The sequence below is a fragment of the Topomyia yanbarensis genome, chromosome 3 (genome assembly GCF_030247195.1).
Source record: "Topomyia yanbarensis strain Yona2022 chromosome 3, ASM3024719v1, whole genome shotgun sequence".
NCBI lineage: Eukaryota > Metazoa > Arthropoda > Insecta > Diptera > Culicidae > Topomyia > Topomyia yanbarensis.
The window spans coordinates 424,676,675-424,694,946 of record NC_080672.1 but is presented as its reverse complement, the minus strand read 5'-3'; the positions used below and the strand labels follow the sequence as shown (position 1 = coordinate 424,694,946).

The window sequence follows — 18,272 nt, the reverse complement described above, 5'->3', positions numbered from 1 at the left end:
GTATTTATCGGTTATTGAGGCTGTTTAATGGTGTTTTGATGATTGTGCAACTTGGTACGGACCATATTCATGGTCGTCTAGGGGTTTGTATGGTATCTGAGTTCACGAGAACTTGGAACTGATCACTGATCAACTTCTTATTTTTAGGGTAGTGGTTTCACACCTAGATCCATTGGCATCCTCTCATCCTGCTACTATCAACAGAAGGCTAATAGAACCCAGTCGTCGCCGGTTTAAGGACATTATACATGCGAGCCACAACATAGCTTCTACGCCGCACACACCCCTCTCCCCTGCCTTACCATGTATCTGACATGAGCAAATATAAAAATACGTTTTTCTACACACTAACCTTGCTGGTGTGCCACGAAACTGCTACTTGAGGAAGCTAGAACATCTTCCTATACAATCAACCCGAGTTTTTGACGGAATTCCATCTATAGCTCTTATTTTGTGCGAAAATATCACCCCTCTTCACTTAGGGTCTCTTTTCGAAACGCTTTTATTTTTCTTCTTCTCATTTTCAGAACACTTTTTCAAATGCACTTTTATTAACACACCACTGCAAAAGCACCCGCGAAACTTTAATCGTACACTAACTAAACTTCAAATTTTCTGCCAATGTGCAGATTACCGAAGGAAAATGTCCGAAAACTCTTATTTGTACGTTTGAATTCTCACTTCGAATTCCATTTTCCTCAATGTAAACAAGCGCGTCGGTGCCTAGCAACAAGCGTGCGTTGCTGGCTTCCACATATCTTCACCTTAAGGAATAAATGTCATAAATAATAAACTCACCGTTTGACGACCAAAGGAAGCTCATTATTTGGTTTATTTGAATATCTCAAAAAGAAATAATGGGATCAGAATGCAATCAAAAATTGGCTTAACTTGCCTCGAAATCAAACACGATCCAACTGACCAAACAGCTTATTATTGTGTACCCAACACTTTTATGTCCGAATAAAATACACTATTTGTGAATGGAACTATGAAAAGAATAATAAAGACAAGTCCGAAATTGGGTTTTACGGCACGTTTCTTGCTCTGCGTGATTGGGAGCTAAAGGTTGTATTGTTTTGATTTCCGGATTTTTCTCTCTATTGCTGCCTCACGCTGAATATCCAGCCATAGTTAGTGTATTCCGCCTGATGCCTAATTTACTACTTTGCGTGACAAGTTTGTTTTTTTCTTCAGCATCGTAACGAACGACTAATTGCGACGATTACGAGAGTGGCAGGATGGTAAACTTGCAACCATAAATTCTTTGCCGTGATCGGATAAGGGGGGACATAATTTCAATTTTCTTCGTGACTGATTTATGACCGGCAAATTTTGCCCGCAGCAAATCATTATTGGTACAAATAATTATTTTCCGAATAACACTGGACAATCTGGATGAATAAAAAGAGGAAAAAATGATAGTAAATTTTGTTGGATTAGCGTGTATATTAAACTAACACCTTCCATTCTGGTCAACGTATTTTCCATAAGTGATGATGATTTCTAAAATTATAGAGAGCTATTTTCCATTTTCCATAATTACTCCTGTCCTCGCGCTTCAACAACAAGACCGTTCGTCGAGATAAAACTTTGCTTTCTCGGTTGTAATTGTTGTTATCAAGCGAAAGGCCCGCTTGCGGAAACCGGCCGCGTCAAATGACGGCCCGCACATTGTAGATGACAAGCCGTCCAACCGTCCCAACAATCCTTCGGTTTTTCTTATTGTTCTTCGTTCCTAAAAAACCGTCCTGCAATCGGTAGCCGACGAGTGATTTTTCAATCCACTGCGAAAGTTTATGAAAATGGCCAACAAATGCGACGTGGGATGATTGATAAGCACTTTGGGACTGGAAAAGTTTCGCCACACAAAATATTCCGGCAACGAGCAACAGCAACCCTTGCTTTTCATCAGAACGCCAGCAAGGGTGTGAGTTCGAAAGCATATATCTACAGTTGCTAGGATGAGAAGCAGCCAACCGGGCGAGCGGTAAGCGAAAAGGGAATTATTGCGCAACGTGAGCGATCAGGGGCAATTTAAACTTTTCCCTCAACCAAACGCTGCTGCTGATTGTCACCAGGGTTGCTTGGCAGGGGACGTTATCTGCTTGCTGTCTTGAGTTAGGAAAATGCTGATTAACCATCAGTCAGTGGATGATGTTTGTGCTGTCCGAGCCTTTGATGTCGTCGAGCGGTGATTTGCAGCTAATTTGACGAGTACTGTTCAAGGTGTGAATTTTCTTTTCTAGATATGGTTTATTAAGTTCTTAACAAGTTGATACTGCAATTGATCGAGAGAAATAGTCCAACTATTGAATTACGAGTGGATAACGAAGAAAACCCTTGTTAGTTTGAGTCAGGTCAGGGTTGGTAAAAAAAATTCTGGGTTATTACATTTCCCAACCTTAATTAAGAAGATAGAACCAAATAGATGTGAGAGAAAAAAAACAAAATCGGTCCCCAATTATTTGCTTGATCATGCAATTAATATTGGTCCCTCCAACCCAACTGCGAATGTTCGACACACTGATGGTACCTTAGAAGGAATCTACCCTTCGGGCATGACCCGTTTCGACAGGTTCATTTGCCTCATTCCCACTCGGTTCTCGTAGAGCAATTCTGAAATGGGTTTTAATTTAATCGATCTGCCAAAAACTTTGTCTCGTCCCGTTGTTGCTTTTGTTCTAGGAGTGAAAAATATGGTTAACCGGCAAATGAAGTCTTGCGGAGGATTCATCAATCATTTCCCGATTGCTCGATGCTCCGTCGTGTGGTCAACCCCTTCTCGGACGGAAACCCTCATCAATATCGGAAACAATAGAGTCTATTGGATGAAAACGACCAAAGCATTTGCGGGTGTTGTTGCGTCGAAACGGGAGGCTGACCCTTGTCAAAACTTGGAATATATTGAGCGTATAGTTTAATTTTATTTTCAGTTTGTTCGTTCGAACTTCGTCACTCAATGATGGACATATTTTGGACGGGGGAGTTTTATTCGGTACAGGGACATCACTCACCGCCCGTTGATCGTGTTGTTTATGTCTCTGAAAACTTTCGTCCGTTAACGTAAATCGAATTACTTTCGGGTAGAGAAATATTAGCTATTGATTTACATTTTAATTTTTATCGCGTTAGCACAAAAAGTGTAATTTTACAGCAATTGGAAGCCGTATTGAGCCAACAAATGTGCACTGATTGAGGATTCATTTGAATGGTCAACACTGTCGAACAATTCACTGCCTGCGTTGCAATTAATTTCAGCATAAACCCCGTTCCAGAGTGCGGATCGATCGATTTCGAAATGGTTAACGATTTCGGATCGGACCCCTGCTCGGACGTACAGCATTTATGCCTTAAATCGTATAAATTTCAAAATATTATGATTGTCTGTATTTTATTGGTCCGCGCGTACAAATTGCCACTGGCTGAAATGCGAAACACAGGAGAGCATTTTATCCGTCGGGTTGGAAGCGGTTTTCCGTGCAATCGGAATTTGTTCGCTTGTGATGATAATAATCTGTTGGAATAATCAAGCCCATGTATATCTGCGGTGCACGGTAATCGGTGGACGGGAAGAGGCTTTTCGAATCAGAGTGCCAATTAGCCGATTTTCTTCAGCGGTACGCTGGATTTATTGTTGGGAATGCCGTTTACCGTTTTTAGCAGTGAAAATATGTATTTTTTTTACTTCGGGAAATCGGAAAGTAAACAATTTGAAGTTGTGGAGATAATTGGAATATGAAATTAACACAGTGGCTTAGTCAGAAAGTCATGGATTGTCGTTTTGATTTTGTCTCATCAGTATCTAACAGATCGACTTAATACCAGTAAACGCACACATATTTAATGTTTTTGAATGTACACCCACATGGAATGAGAATGTGTGCGTGAAGAAAGTTTTACCCAAGTTTAGTACTTATCCCTTGAGTAAAGGAGCTAAAGGAAGAACGTTTAGAAAAGCGCGGAATAGGATCATTTGAGCAAGCTTAGAGTTTCCCGGCGACATAATCCTTTGTCTTCTATCGCAGAAGTCAGGATGTTATGGCGTTTAAAATGCGAAACACTTGTGTCTGCGGCATATCCGGACAAGCGGAAAGTGACTTAGTCCTTTATACTGTCGGAACCTACTACTGTTACTGTTAAGTTCAAGGGTCGGCAAAACTGATCACTTCTTTCTTACATAGAATCATTGTGAATCCACTAAGTGCGCATATTCTTCCGTTATGTTAAGGTTCCCAAATGTCAAACTAACCCCAAGATCAGAGCATCATCCAAATTTTATGACAAATAATGGTACCACCTTCTCCAAACTCCCACCCATAGAAACAACAAGGATCCCCTGATTGGAAACCTCAAAGAGTAATAAATCGAACAAAAAAAAATTCGAACAAGGACTTGAAGAATGAAATTGCTGTCTTGTATCTCGTCTTCGTTGACCTTATGAGACATCTCACCGCTACCGCTTCGAGAACTCATTCCTCTGGGCAAGACTCCAGCCCACTTCCACCATAGTTGGAACATCGGCGCCTACCACGTTTCACAAAACTCTACAACGATGCCTTACCGCAACTTGAAATCTAATCAAGCCGTCTAAGGCGAACCTGATCTAACTAGCCTATTATAAGCTTATTTCGGGCAAAGCCATCAATATGGAGCTTAAGTTCGCAGCAGATTTGTCTCTAATATCATTCGAAGTCAGATATTTGAAGGCGACGGATGGAGGATTGTAGATTAGTTTACTGAGCTAATGATTTATTAGGGAATTCAACTCGCCTCTATTATACAATAATACGAAGACTTACTAAAATTTTAGTTCCTTTACCCACCGTTATATTTATTAGGTACCGATAGCTGAAAAACATGAAAAACTCCGATTTCTAAAAAAATCGATCAAAATTCCAAATGTTTGATCTTCACTCATATCATGTAAATTCCAGCCAAAAATCTTGAACCATATATTCAGGAAATCAGTTGACGCTAGGTGTTTGAAAGCGACATCCATTCAGGAGCGTGTATATTTTGTATAGGAAAAAAGCACCCATCGAGTTTTATAAACAGACACACCTTGGAATATTCAAATTTAATTCATTATGAAGTAGCCAGATCTAATGTTAATGTTACCTGGATTTTTTATGATTTATGATTAAAGCTGCCTTTCCAAACTTAAAATTTTCTGAAAATTTTGAAGATTTTTTTAAGCAAAATATCTTAGAAAGGCATGAAACGTCGGTAAGCATTTTTCGGATCTTGTATCATCTCGTGATACTTTTTTAAAAAAGATTACCTCTACATCAGATGTCGATGTTACATTACGTTATTTTCCGATTGAGCTCAAATTTTGCATAGCATCTTTTTTCGATGTGCTATATCTGTATATAAGGACCATCAAGACAATTCTTAGGAACTGTGACCTAGTTTGTGGATTGTTGATTGTGGTGCATATCATTAGATTTGAATCACTAGTTCAGGTGTTATCACGGTAGATAAAATCCACCCATTTTTTACACATACGAATTAAACAAAGATGCTTTTTATGATTTTTACACACACTTCGAAGAAAATCGGTAGCATCAAGTCACAAAAGAAGACAACTGATATTTTTCTTTACTATCCTCTGTCTTTCAATTTATTTATATCTCCCGTTTCTGTCTCTTTCATCATATTTTTTTTTAAATTTTCAGTTTGCTTTGGGCGTCAAGCCCGCACATAAATAAACTCTCCTAAAACCAGTTGTCGCCATCAAAGACATAAATCTAATTATAGACGTTGAACTTGGGCATCCCATATCTGATCTTCTTTCGGATCAAAGCAAATCCACGCAAAAATATTCGATCGTGACAAATATCTCAAAAGTTCACCTTGACAAGCTCAGAATTATGGTATCTGTCTAAAGCAAGTAAATAACGTTACTGGCGACGAGCCATTTATGCAGAACTATCGAGTCTAAATGGCCGCTCACAAAGTTGAGATCGACGGTGTTGCCATGGATTCAAGTTTGTCATGTGTGGATCTACTGAAGCATGGGGTTGGTTGTTCCAAGGTCCCTTGTTCCAATGAGCAAAGATTTTGCATGGCAATCACACTGGACGGGAAAAACGATATGTCCTTTCATACTCATGACGGGTAGTAATTGGCAGAAGAGTCCATATAACCATGCTCCGCGCGCATATCAGCAGAAATACTAAAAAGAACTCACCAAGACAAATCGTTATGCTCTCTTGGATCAGGAATATGACTCTGATAGTTTCCATATGGAGACATCTTTTGCTGCTCCCAGGGCCGGCGTAACATGTTTATCCCGAGTGGGTAATAACTAGTAAGATACGAATAGAGTGTGGGGTATTTGTATTACTACAAATTTATAGCATTTTCGCAATATATACGCTTGCATTACAAACACATACAATCAATGGCTTTGTTTGAATGACGTCGTCATAACCATTCTAGATTTCGACTGAGAAGATTCCTAGTGATAACTAGTGTTCTGATTAATTGGTTGATGAGGTGATTTTTTAAGAATTTATTTTCAATGTTAACCGATTTTCCATACAAATTTCCATATAAACTTTGAAATTTTTGTAGGGTCCGTAGACACAACCGATCGGTACCAAAATTTGCACAATTACTAAGGGCCATAAAAGGAATCAGTAGAGCCTGGTGGAGCTAGAAGTCAAAAATTGAACTAAACTAATTAAAAATACATTTTTTGACATTCTAAATGGGTATCTCTTCGTTTTAAGGATTTATGACTGTTTTCTGCATTTTTTACTCTAACTTTAAGGGGCTATAGTTTGCAGAGTTGCAGGTAGTAGCAGCTAAACTTATTATAATTTTATTAAGCAATATATCGGTACATATATAATTCATAGTTGGTATATCGATTGCCGTGTGCGCAGTTCACCTGTATTCGATTCCCAACCTCGCACATAGGGTTAAAGATTTTTCCACCCCGAAAATGAGGCGAATGTCTCTATAATCAAAATAAAAAATTACACCTTCACTAGGAAAATACGGATTTCCCAAAAAAACATGCTTATTCACGTAATAATCAATAATAAATACTACATTTAGTAGTCAATCGAATTCCCATCATTTTTAAATACAAGTTTCATTCGCTACGGCATTTGTTGGATAAATGAAAGCAATCAAATCATTCTAGGACAAGCTCAAAGTAAAATATATAGAAAATCTTAATGATTACATGCCGAAGCTTGTTTTTCAAAAATGATGGGAGTTCAATTTATTACTAAATGAAGTGTTGATCATTACTTGAATAAAGCATTTTTTGAAAAATCTTGAAAGTTTGAGCGAATTCTATACATTTCTTTTATAAGAAATGTTAAACCGTCATCAGAGAAAAATTTTAAAAAGCGGCTGCAGTGAGCAAAGGATCATATTTAATGGACTGTCGACGATTGTAACATCATTTGGTCGTATGAGGTGAAAATAGTATTATTTGAATCTGAAGGTATCACAAGAAAATGGCGGAAGGCTAATGAAAGCATGAAAAAAGCCTAAAATCAAAATATCTCAAAAACTCGACGTAGGGGTTAGGTATTTTTAACATAGAATGTGTATGTAAAGTTTGAAAGAAATCGGTTAAGTAGCTGTTGAATCACAGGTAACACCGCAAATCATGTTTTTTCCAGAAACTTTCTACAAAAAGTCACCGAGTCGTTTGTCGATATTTTTGCATACAAAAATTACAGCATGTTATTGAAATGATATACTATAATGTACACAAGTTATGATCAATTCGCTTCAAGCAAAAATTCAAAAAAAGTGTTTTTTTCACGCTGAAAGCTTTACCACACCCCCACCACCCCCTTAATAAATTAAGAAGAAGGCGGTGAATCTGAATGTTGGTTCCGGTAAATACAAGCAGAAATGGGCATTTGATTTTGAATTTTCGAAGCACTGACTTATATAGATGAAATCAGAAAGTTTGTAAAACTATCCGACTCCACAGTGAATCCGCTTCATTCGTCGTTTAATGAAGGAATTTATAAAAGAAGAGGAAAGTTGCGTAATTTAAATGTGTTATTACAAAAATCCCTAACGGTGTATAAGTTGAAGCACACGTTGGAATACCAAGAAGAAGAGCTGATTCATCAACGACAGCTGCCTTATGTCGAAAACTTTTCGCTAAACCGATTTTACTTGTGCAAACGGGATGTTTACAAATCTGGCTGCCATTTTCATAGTTTGAATGAATTTATCGTAAGCGTTTTGGATAAATTGTTCGATGAAACTTACACTCTCTACATCGACTACTACCACCTATATTGTATGTCAGTATCTTTACACAAATTCTTATTGTGTATTCCGCGACGACGATTGAAATAATTTAACAGTTTGAATGTCTTCTATTCGATAATTAATTATACCTAAGAAGATTTTAAGTTAATTGAACAATAACTATTTAGCATGTAAATATATTTAAATGCATTGATTCAAAAAATCAGTGGCCTACTATTAACCACACGTTCTTCTTCATGTCAGAAGTTAGAAATGCTTGGGTCAAATTTACCTGTGAACGTAAAAACAGGAAGATGAAAATTTTTAGGTGCGCGGTATGTTTTCTTATGAACTATAAACTTAGTTAATTGTACATAAAATACAATTAATCAGTAAGACTATTAAAAAATAGTATAAGCAAAACTAAACTTAGCATAACAGTATTTTTCATTTAATTTTCTTACTTTTAATAACTTTCAGCAACTTCTATCTCTATTTTCCCTTAACAAATGCTCATTGATATAAAACATTCATGAGTACTGACGACACAGCCTTGCACCGAACACATACATCATCCCAGCAGCCAACAGATCGCCCAACATCCCAAAGTATACTTTTTCTCCATCCACACGTACACACACATACACGCACCAGACCTAGTCACATTTGCGTTCAGTGTGTCTTTGTTCTTGTTCCTTCCTGTGTACGCTTATTCAAAAGATTGATAACCGCTATTATTTTCCCCTTTTTTCTCGACCTATCCTGCCTGATGTCCACGCTGGCACCCATAAATATCGAAAAAAAAACTCAAAATCAAAGCAGGCTGGCAGCAACGTCCCAGCAGGTCGAGGCAACGGGAGCCAATTCCGGGAGCGGAGCGAGCGAAGACACCCTGCATCAACCGTGACACCGTGCTCCTGATCAATCGTCGTTTGCCGAGGCATCGATCTTGCGACAATATCTGGCCGCCGGCAAGGAGTCTTTCTCCCCGCGACAGGAGTCCTGCCATCGGGGCAGCAGAAGGTGGGTCCTTTGCATACGACGGCGCTCGTCGCTATGGCAGCAACGAGAGTGTGTATTTTGACGAACGAGTTCGAAAGCAACACAAAATCGATCCACTGCGGACAATGTTCGACAAGGCGAATGTCGTCCTGGTGGACTGGGGCAGAAAGGGTGACACCGAGCAGCAGGGTCGGAGTGATAATGGAGTTTATGACAAACGATGGCAGGAAAAAGTTTGTGACGATGAAAATAATGCCATCAAACAGGGCGATGGAAGTGAACGTGAAATGCCCCTATCGTTGGATGTTTCGGTTGCTGCGCAAAAAATAGAACCACATGACGAAGCGGCGGTCTTTGGTGTCGAGTGGGAACCAGAACCATCTACGCCGCCACCGCCTCCACCGAGACGATATTTTCTACCGATCGATCAACTTCAGAGTGGCATAGGAATAGAAATTCGCTTACGTCTTCACGAAAATCCGATAAACCAAAGAGAAAATCGTGAGCACCCGGTTTCCACAACTAGTCATGACATAGAAAGGTGTGAACATGTGGGTCGTTCTCATTCGGCTGCTGCTGCTGCCGCTAACACATTCCAGGATGATGTAGGTCTCCATCGTGATGGAATTCAATCAAAGCCCCCATTCAAAACTAGAACAGCGGCATCGAAACGTACGTCCAGCAAACCTTCAACACCTATCCACTCAAGCCACAATGACTCTCAAATTCTCGACGATCTAACCATCACACGGGATGATTTTAATATAAATTCAAATGTGATTTCTAGTTCAAATATTGATTGCAGTTCCAAGCCACCGACTCCAACGCCACTGATTACCGTGACTGATTGCCACCAGGAGAATGCAACTGCCAATCACTTCGACAAACGTCACAAGCACATCCACCATCCACATCAGCAGCACCAGCATACAACGCCGCTAAAAACAAACGACCAATTATTAAATGAAATAATAGATGAAAATCATAATTACAATGAAAAACTAATTACAAACAGCGGTCGACCCGATGGAGGCATCCCTTCCACCACATCACCGGTCGATAAAGCCGATCCCATCCCCGGCCAAATCCTTCCAGGAATCTCTAACGAGCAACATTCAAAATTAAATGTAGCAAATCAGCCAAATCGTAATTGGATTAATTTAAATTCAAATGAAATTTATCCCCACGCTGCCGATTGGGATCAGGCTGCAAGTGCACGTGTGACAAACACACGTGTCCATCGGGTCGATTCGACTGCTGCTGCTGCAACTGTTGATGATGATTCCATCTCTGCTGTCGTAGCCGTAGACTGCCCAGTAGGGACTAATGAAGGCCATCGGATAGCAGCGGCGGGTGGGGTCACGCCCGGTGGCGACGACGACATCCGCAATAATTACGGCAATAAAAGTGTTGAAGGTAATTACTGGGAGCTTGACCGGCTGGGCCTGTCACCGCAGGCTGGTCGCACTGCTGCTGGCGGGATTCGTCGATCCGAAAGTCGAGATTCAGCACGAAGTTTTCGGGTCGAAGATCTACTTGAGTTTCCACCTCCGCCGACGTATCTGTGTGAATGCGGACCCGACGATGGTCGAGTTCCGTCGGGGCGGTGTTCCGAGGATAGTTTTGGGCTCGGAAGTGACGGAGCGGATTGTGGAGGTGAATATATTCCTGTTCGTATGTTTGTGTGTGTGTGTGTTTTTGTCAAGCCCCTTTTAAGATATTGCGGCTTAATGGATGCAGATATCGGATAAATGATGGTGGATTTTTAAATTTAGTATGAGAAGGTTGTGCGGATCGTATTCGACATTAGTTAGCTTATTTTAAGTTCAAGACAACTATAACATACAGCCAAAAAAATCTTAAATTAGGTAAATTAGTTGTGGACTTTGCGTTTCGAATTCGTCTCATCAGAATGCGGCGCTAGCTTAGTCCTGTCACTAAGCTAGTGTCGGATTTTGATGAAACGAAGCCGAAACGCAAACACCATAACTAATTAAGGTGTGAGTTTTGTGCCCTTCACGCGCAAAGATTTTAAACAATTTTCTCCTTAATGGAGGAAAAATATATTTAACCTAAATTTTCCTCCACTAAGGAGAAATATAGCATAGTGCTTAAATAACCCAAAAAAAATGAATTAATTGTTTAATTCGAACGGTGGGTTTCGCTTCCGTCATACCTCTGTTAACTAGGCAAGGGACTAGAAATTGACAGTCTGCGTTAGTTCTGTCACTCATCGAAGTACGATGGGCAACGAACTAAAATCAGACATCAGACGATAATAAAGACCCCGGCCTTGGTATCGAGTAGGGAAATTAAATGTGTTGTCGTTAATACGATAATCATGTGTTCCTCTTGGGGCGTCATCATAGCCCAGGGAGAGCATAAGGGTTTTTGCATTGGACCGGAGTCCCAAGGGTTGCAGTTTCGAACCCATTGTCTGAGGGGATTTTTTTTTTAAATAATTGCTTTTCGTTTAACTCTCACCATTTTGACTTGTTTCGCCGTATGATACCACCAAAAAAGTCCCAACTATAAATATTTAAAAAAGCATTCCAGAGAGAAGCTCTTGCACTGTGAAGATAGCTATCTTCAAAGTACTAGAACTACTCTGGAATCCAACATGCTACAAATTTTGATATAATAGTAAAATAATCAAACAATTCAGTAATTGTATTTACAGGAAATCATTTCAAAACTATGATTCTTCATGCTTAAGGGGGTCCTCTTATATAATTGTGACTTTCTGAGTATGGACGCAAAATAGTGCTATTTTAAATTAGTTATAGGGATGTATTTCGAATTCCTCTCAGTAGAATCCGACACTAACTTAGGGCTAGCGCCTGATTGACGCTAGCTTCAAAAACGAAGACACAACTCGAAACGTATTTCCATAACTAATTTAATTATAGTTTCTGTGCCCTTTACGTACAAACGTGGTTTCAACCAATTTTCTCTTTAGTGAGGTTTATATCTCGTTCCCAAGCTGACCGTTCAGTCTAAATGCATTTGAAAGTAGTTTCAAAGTTTAGCATGGCCTGCAGCCAGCATTCATTTTCAAAAAAAAAGGTTTTTATAGGAAAAGCCTTCTGAATCCAAATATATCCTGTACAATCCCCAGATAATACATGTTTATGACTACATATTTTCAGTAAAATAAAATTGAGTACCTGATGTACCTAGTTGCCTTGCTTGCAATCTGTTCAAATTTTTATCTAGTAATAATTCCAAAGTACTTTATTTCGAAGCACACTGCAAAAATTATTCCGTCCAGAAAAAATGATTGCCTTCTTCGAGTAAATAGGATTATAATTGTTTTGACGGGATTTACTATTAGATGCTCCTGTTTACAACACTTCGAAGTCAAGTTATCACAACACCTCCTGAAAATTCAATCATGTCGTATCCCATTTCAGTTAACCCATTCATGCCCATGTTGTTTGTGGACAACAACGTTTTTGAACAGCTATAACTTTTGATTGAGGCAAGATTTGCTCACAAAAATAAGTAAGGCTAATTACTGTAACTATTGCCTTTCATTTGAGTATTAACAGTTAGAAGGATCAGCTCTAGAACTAAAGTTATTGCAATTAATCTGGTTGGATTCCAATGGAGCAGTGCTGCCAGGGACAGTTTAAGTTGACGACTAAAAATTAATTTTTATATATCTTTGTTATGCTGCAATATTATTGAAAAATGATAAAACTTATCAATTTAGACTGTCTTTGGTTACGTTTTCTACGCAATTGGGCTATTGCAAGTATTCTAGAATTGTATTGAGCATATGAAGGTAAAAAATGAGCATCTTCTAGCACCGCGAGGAAAGCACCTATCTTTATGAAAAAATGCTTTTCGTGTTTCTTGACCCCACCGTTTTCAAGTAAAAATAGTTTTGGAACCCTACATGCACGAGAAAAAAGTTGGTCATAAAAGGGTTATCACCATAGTAAAGATGACAGACGTCCTCCTTAAGGGCATCCCTAGTCTGTTTTTGAAGTTTAGCATGGTGTTTCCAAGCTTGATAGTTAATTCACGGCTTATAGACATTGACTTGAACTTGTCGCACTAATATACGATGGTTATGTAGGTAGGAGGAGATGTGCCTTATTCGACTATTTATTTTCGACTATCTCGATACATATGACTATATATGGTAATTCAGAGCAAAGGGAATCAGCAAAAGGCCAATCCGAAGTCATATAATTTCATGACGCTTGCCTAGGGTTGCTCCAACATATGCCGGTCCCTGTTTAAAGGTCGAACCTTTCAATGTAAACGAATACGATGATCCTGTGGTGGTTGTCATGCGACCGTTAGACGAGTCGCCAATAGTTCAAATGTTGTCGTCGTCTATATCGTTGCATGCAGCGACGTCAGCAGTTACGTTCGTTGTTTTCGGATAGTTGAATATGTCGTAGGACTATCCTTCAGGACTTCAGTCATCGCAAAACGAGCAACATCCACAGCATTCTTGAGTCATCTTGAAGCCATCGAGGTTGGGCGTACTCGTGGTTGAGGGTTGGAGTAGCCATCGCAACTTCCAGCACATGCCGGAGGACGAAAATTAGCATGGGACAATATCATTGCAAGAAATTTCGAAAATCAAATCAAATCAAAGGTAAAGTAAAAAAAACCCACTAACATAAGCGGACAATCAACTTATTACTATTACTTTATGAATAAAATGTTTATGTTCTTCATTCAATTCAATATAAATGGAAAACTCAATTCTCTTCAGGGACTATAGGGTAATTTGGGGAGAGATGCCGCACATTTATTAAAACCAAGTTTCGAAAATACTGTGAAATGGTTTTTTTCATGAAAAAAAAATTCATCAAATTTCCATGAACATTTTTATGAAAAAAAGGTCATTGCGGGAGAGATGCCGCACCATGGTCACAAACTGAAAAATGGTGAACAAAAATATTTTTAGCTATCATTGATGTTTTTGTGATTAGGGGTCTTCAGCTGAGTTTCATGAAGTTTGATTACACCTATAAATCGACCAGCACCTTCATTTTTCTTAAGGGGGTAATACCATTTCTAGAAACATTTTTTATTCAACATTTTAAAAATATTTTATTTTTGCAACCTTGTGTAACGGTTTAGTTGGAGTAACTTAATTAAGGGTACTGTTTATTTATATGTTTGTACGAGCGATATATTGGTATGGGTTCCTTAAAAGCAGTTTTTGGTTGTAATATATTTATATAACTTTGGTTTGTTCTTGAAAGATTCATTTTAAAAAGCATCAATTCGTCGAAATTTTCATTTTCATGCCAAGATTGAGATCACTACAAATCAATTCCGTTTACTAAAATTAGTGCCTGAAGCTTTAAAGAACAAACCGAAGTAACTAGTACTTAGATACATATCGCCCGTTCAAACATATAAATAAATAGACTCATATTCCTATATGCCACTGTTTTAGGTCCGTAAATTTGTGGATATACCTTATTAATAATCTATACCTGACGCAAATGATCATTTAATGACATTTCGAGGTGAAAAAATACATTTTAGCTAAGTATCCTCCGCCATCGAGTGCGGCATCTCACCCGCAATTTTGATGCGGCATCTCTCCCAATTGTATGGAAGAGATGCCGCACGACGACATTTTCCTCTGAAATTATGGACGACCGTGCTCAGGATCAAAATGCCTTCTAAAACGTCCCAGCTTATCAACCGATACACGATTTACCAAAAAAAAATCGAAAAATTAAAAAAAAAAATTTTTAATGTGGTAATGAAAAACTTTTGACACTCCGTGATGCAACTGGACGCACATAATCATTATTAAAAAAAATTGTAAGGTAATAATAAGGATAATTTTACATCTCCAGTGTTGTAATTCTTCAAAAGACAAACTCACAATAACATATTACCATATAAAAGTGACCCTATATACGCGATATAGAAAGGCCGCACTTTCTATATGTCGTATATAGGGTCATGACGCGGCATCTCTCCCGTAATTACCCTATATATTGTGCTTGGGCAAAAAATAAAAAAAAATATTGCGTATATTTGAAGTACATATCATTAATTGCGTTTATTCAAATGTTCATGCCGATCTGAGAACTAGAACTAAAATTGCAGCTTTTGATAACACGCTACCTCAGCGCGATTATTTCGATATGGACTTTTTCTAAACGTGACCTAGCAGTGAGCAACATATTTCGGATACCGTTGGACTCACAATAGCTAGTGATTGAACAAAGGATTTTGATTTGCATCATTATTACTAATCCTAATGCCAAAAAACAAATTAGAAAGTTCCCTGGTAACAATTTTAGTTTTATGATAGTTTTATAGCCCCTCAAAAACACACATTGCACTTGTAGCGTGCTATAAAACTTCAATTGTTACTTGGGTTATCAATAAAGGATTTTTTAAGGAAAAAAATGTTCCAAATGGCTTGTCAGTATCGCACGTAGGGGTTTTTTTGAGCAATTTTTTTTATCGATTTTTATAACATTTTCTAATAATTCTATTTTCCAACAAAATGCACCCTTGTTGGGAAATAGAAGTGTCTAAAAAAACCCTACGTACGTCGATTTCTATTGTTCTAAAGAATCGTAAATTTTTTTGTTTTTTGCTCTAGATCAAAGATTACGGGAGACAGATTTCCAGCCATGGACCAAAAGAACTCGCCTGTTGGAAAATACTATCCAACCGATGTTGAAAATAGTTGACAAATTCATTATTTGTACATTAGAACTTGTATTATAAATCGTAATTTACGGGTACTCGATTCCTCGTTACAATGCGTCAAGTGAAATTTCCGAAACATGCCTATTTTTTCGTGCCCTACACTGGTGTAACCCTTATTAAAATTTTGCAATCTTGGTTAGAGAAAATAACAATTTTTCAGATAGCCTATTGAAGATTCCAACAAACAATATCACCAGAAAACCCGTTTTAACCATTTCTGTAGCACACTAAAATAAAAAATGTATACCGAAAACACATTTTTTTTTAGAAAACCGCAGAAAAAAGTTACGGAAAATAAAATCTTTATTGTATCATTAATTTCAACAAGAATTACGAACTGCACTTTTTCCGCCAATTAGGTATTACAGAAACTAAATAGTCTTTGACTTCGCCTTTTTGTGAAGATTTCCAAGGAAAATTTTTATTTTAGCATTTCCAATGTGATTACAAAAAACACATACATTTTCAAATAACTAGAACTTTTCCTATCCAAAAATCACGAAAACATGTTTTTTTTTGTCTGCTAAAGCAGTTCACCCCCTTAATTGTATCCATTAATTTAGGACACTTTTTAACACAAACTACCCAAACAAACGAACGAATGAGAGAAGAATGGTTAACAATCAAAGTGGTTTATGTATTGTCACCAATACAAAGACAAATAAAATTTGTGAGACAATGGTCCTACAAATGTAACTATAGCCTCCAATCACTAGGTTTTCATTTAAGTTAGGTCTTAAAGAAATATTAGAAGAAAAATTTCACACTGTTAGGTGGGTTTTTATGGAAAATGTGCTCAACATCAATTATTTAAGCTTCCAAAATATGTGCTGATCTCATCCTTTTACATTTCCGAAATAAAATAATAAATAAAGCTATAAATTTGCAGAAGACACCATCTCAATATAATCACAAAGGTCAATGGCATCTTCGGAGAATTTGTTGGATGTAATATGGTCTTTCTTTTGGTATTGTGTTTTCACATATTAATCCCCCTATAAGCGAAATATTTAAAAAATTAAAATATTTTTTAAATATTTCGCTTATAGGGGGATTAATATGTGAAAACACAATACCAAAAGAAAGACCATATTACATCCAACAAATTCTCCGAAGATGCCATTGACCTCAACTTAGCCAAATCCATTTTTACTCATTCAAACAATATCTTAGAAACTAAACATCAGAATCAAAAACAAATCAATAGCGTGCTGTCTGGGTGTTAGGCCTTTTAGTTGAAATTGGTTTGGATAGGATCAGTTCAGCCAATGCTAAGAAACACGAATGTGAGTTTGCCACCTACTTACTCTTGCATATACACACATACACACACAGTCCGAGTAGATGTCGATAAAACTGGAGAGAAATTCCTCCGTCAAAAAACTCAGTGAGGTAGGGTGAGTTCACCGCTGTGGACTATCCTAGAAGATTGTAATAACGCTGGCAGCTTATTGACAATCGGAAATCAGCAGCTAAACGGCTTACTGAGACAAGAGCAAAATGGTGACGTAATAGATGGAGAAGACAAGCAAGAGAAGAGTCAAGAGCTAAATGTACTCAAAGGACGAGCCATTTCATGCATCAAGTGAGGTTCCAAGATAGCTGCGGAAAACTCGTGAGCAAAAGAAATTGGTGCGAAGAAAGCACAACGCCCTCTCTCCCACAAAATAATACCTTGATGCAGTTCCGTGGGGAAGAAGGGCGAACAAAGAGTAAGGAGTTTTGTAGTGGTAAGGTACGAAAGAGAGCCTCACACAGCACCAATACACTACAGGCCAAGCTTTTGAATCTTTTTAAACCTTACTATAATAAACACAGAGAGAGCGAAACATTGACCCAAATCTTCGAGCTAAGTCGATTTGTATATAAGGAAAAAGTCTTGAAAGTTTGAGCGAGTTTTATGCATTTCTTTTATGAGAAATTCAAAACAACATAAATAATAACATGAGGAACGTGCCAATCGAGCCTATATATTCTAATAATACTAGGCTGGCTGACAAATTACAAGATTTTCTATGCCGAATATTATGATTAGTCAACGTACAGATCTTCTCAATCGCAACTATTATTGACTTTCCTCTGTCATCGATTTGTTCTGAACTGTTTTACGATTGATGAATTATAATTATCAGCTCTTTAAAAAATGTTTTTTTCGATTTCTCATAAATTACATGTAGTACAGCAAATTAGCCTTTTCATGTTGCTAGTGGTCTTTGAAAAACGTCCAAATAACACTCAAATGGAAACAGTTTTGCGCTTATATTTACACGTTTACACGTAACGATGAAAAATTAAGAACTAATTCTAAAGTCTCACTTGTC

At 37.9% G+C, this 18,272-nt stretch overlaps 1 protein-coding gene across 9 annotated transcripts in view; it reads left to right on the top strand.

The window, feature by feature from the left end:
• Positions 1-18,272, top strand: part of LOC131692479 (uncharacterized) — a 534,648-nt gene that overhangs the window by 206,596 nt on the left and 309,780 nt on the right. For 5 of the 9 annotated variants that reach the window (XM_058979544.1, XM_058979545.1, XM_058979542.1 and 2 more), the window contains one exon: positions 9,058-9,261. The exons of 2 other annotated variants lie outside the window; for them this stretch is intronic. In XM_058979544.1, the coding sequence (XP_058835527.1) occupies positions 9,058-9,261 (204 nt within the window). The remainder of the gene's footprint in view (positions 1-9,057; positions 9,262-18,272) is intronic. 2 more of the 9 variants (XM_058979546.1, XM_058979548.1) reach the window with 1 other exon arrangement.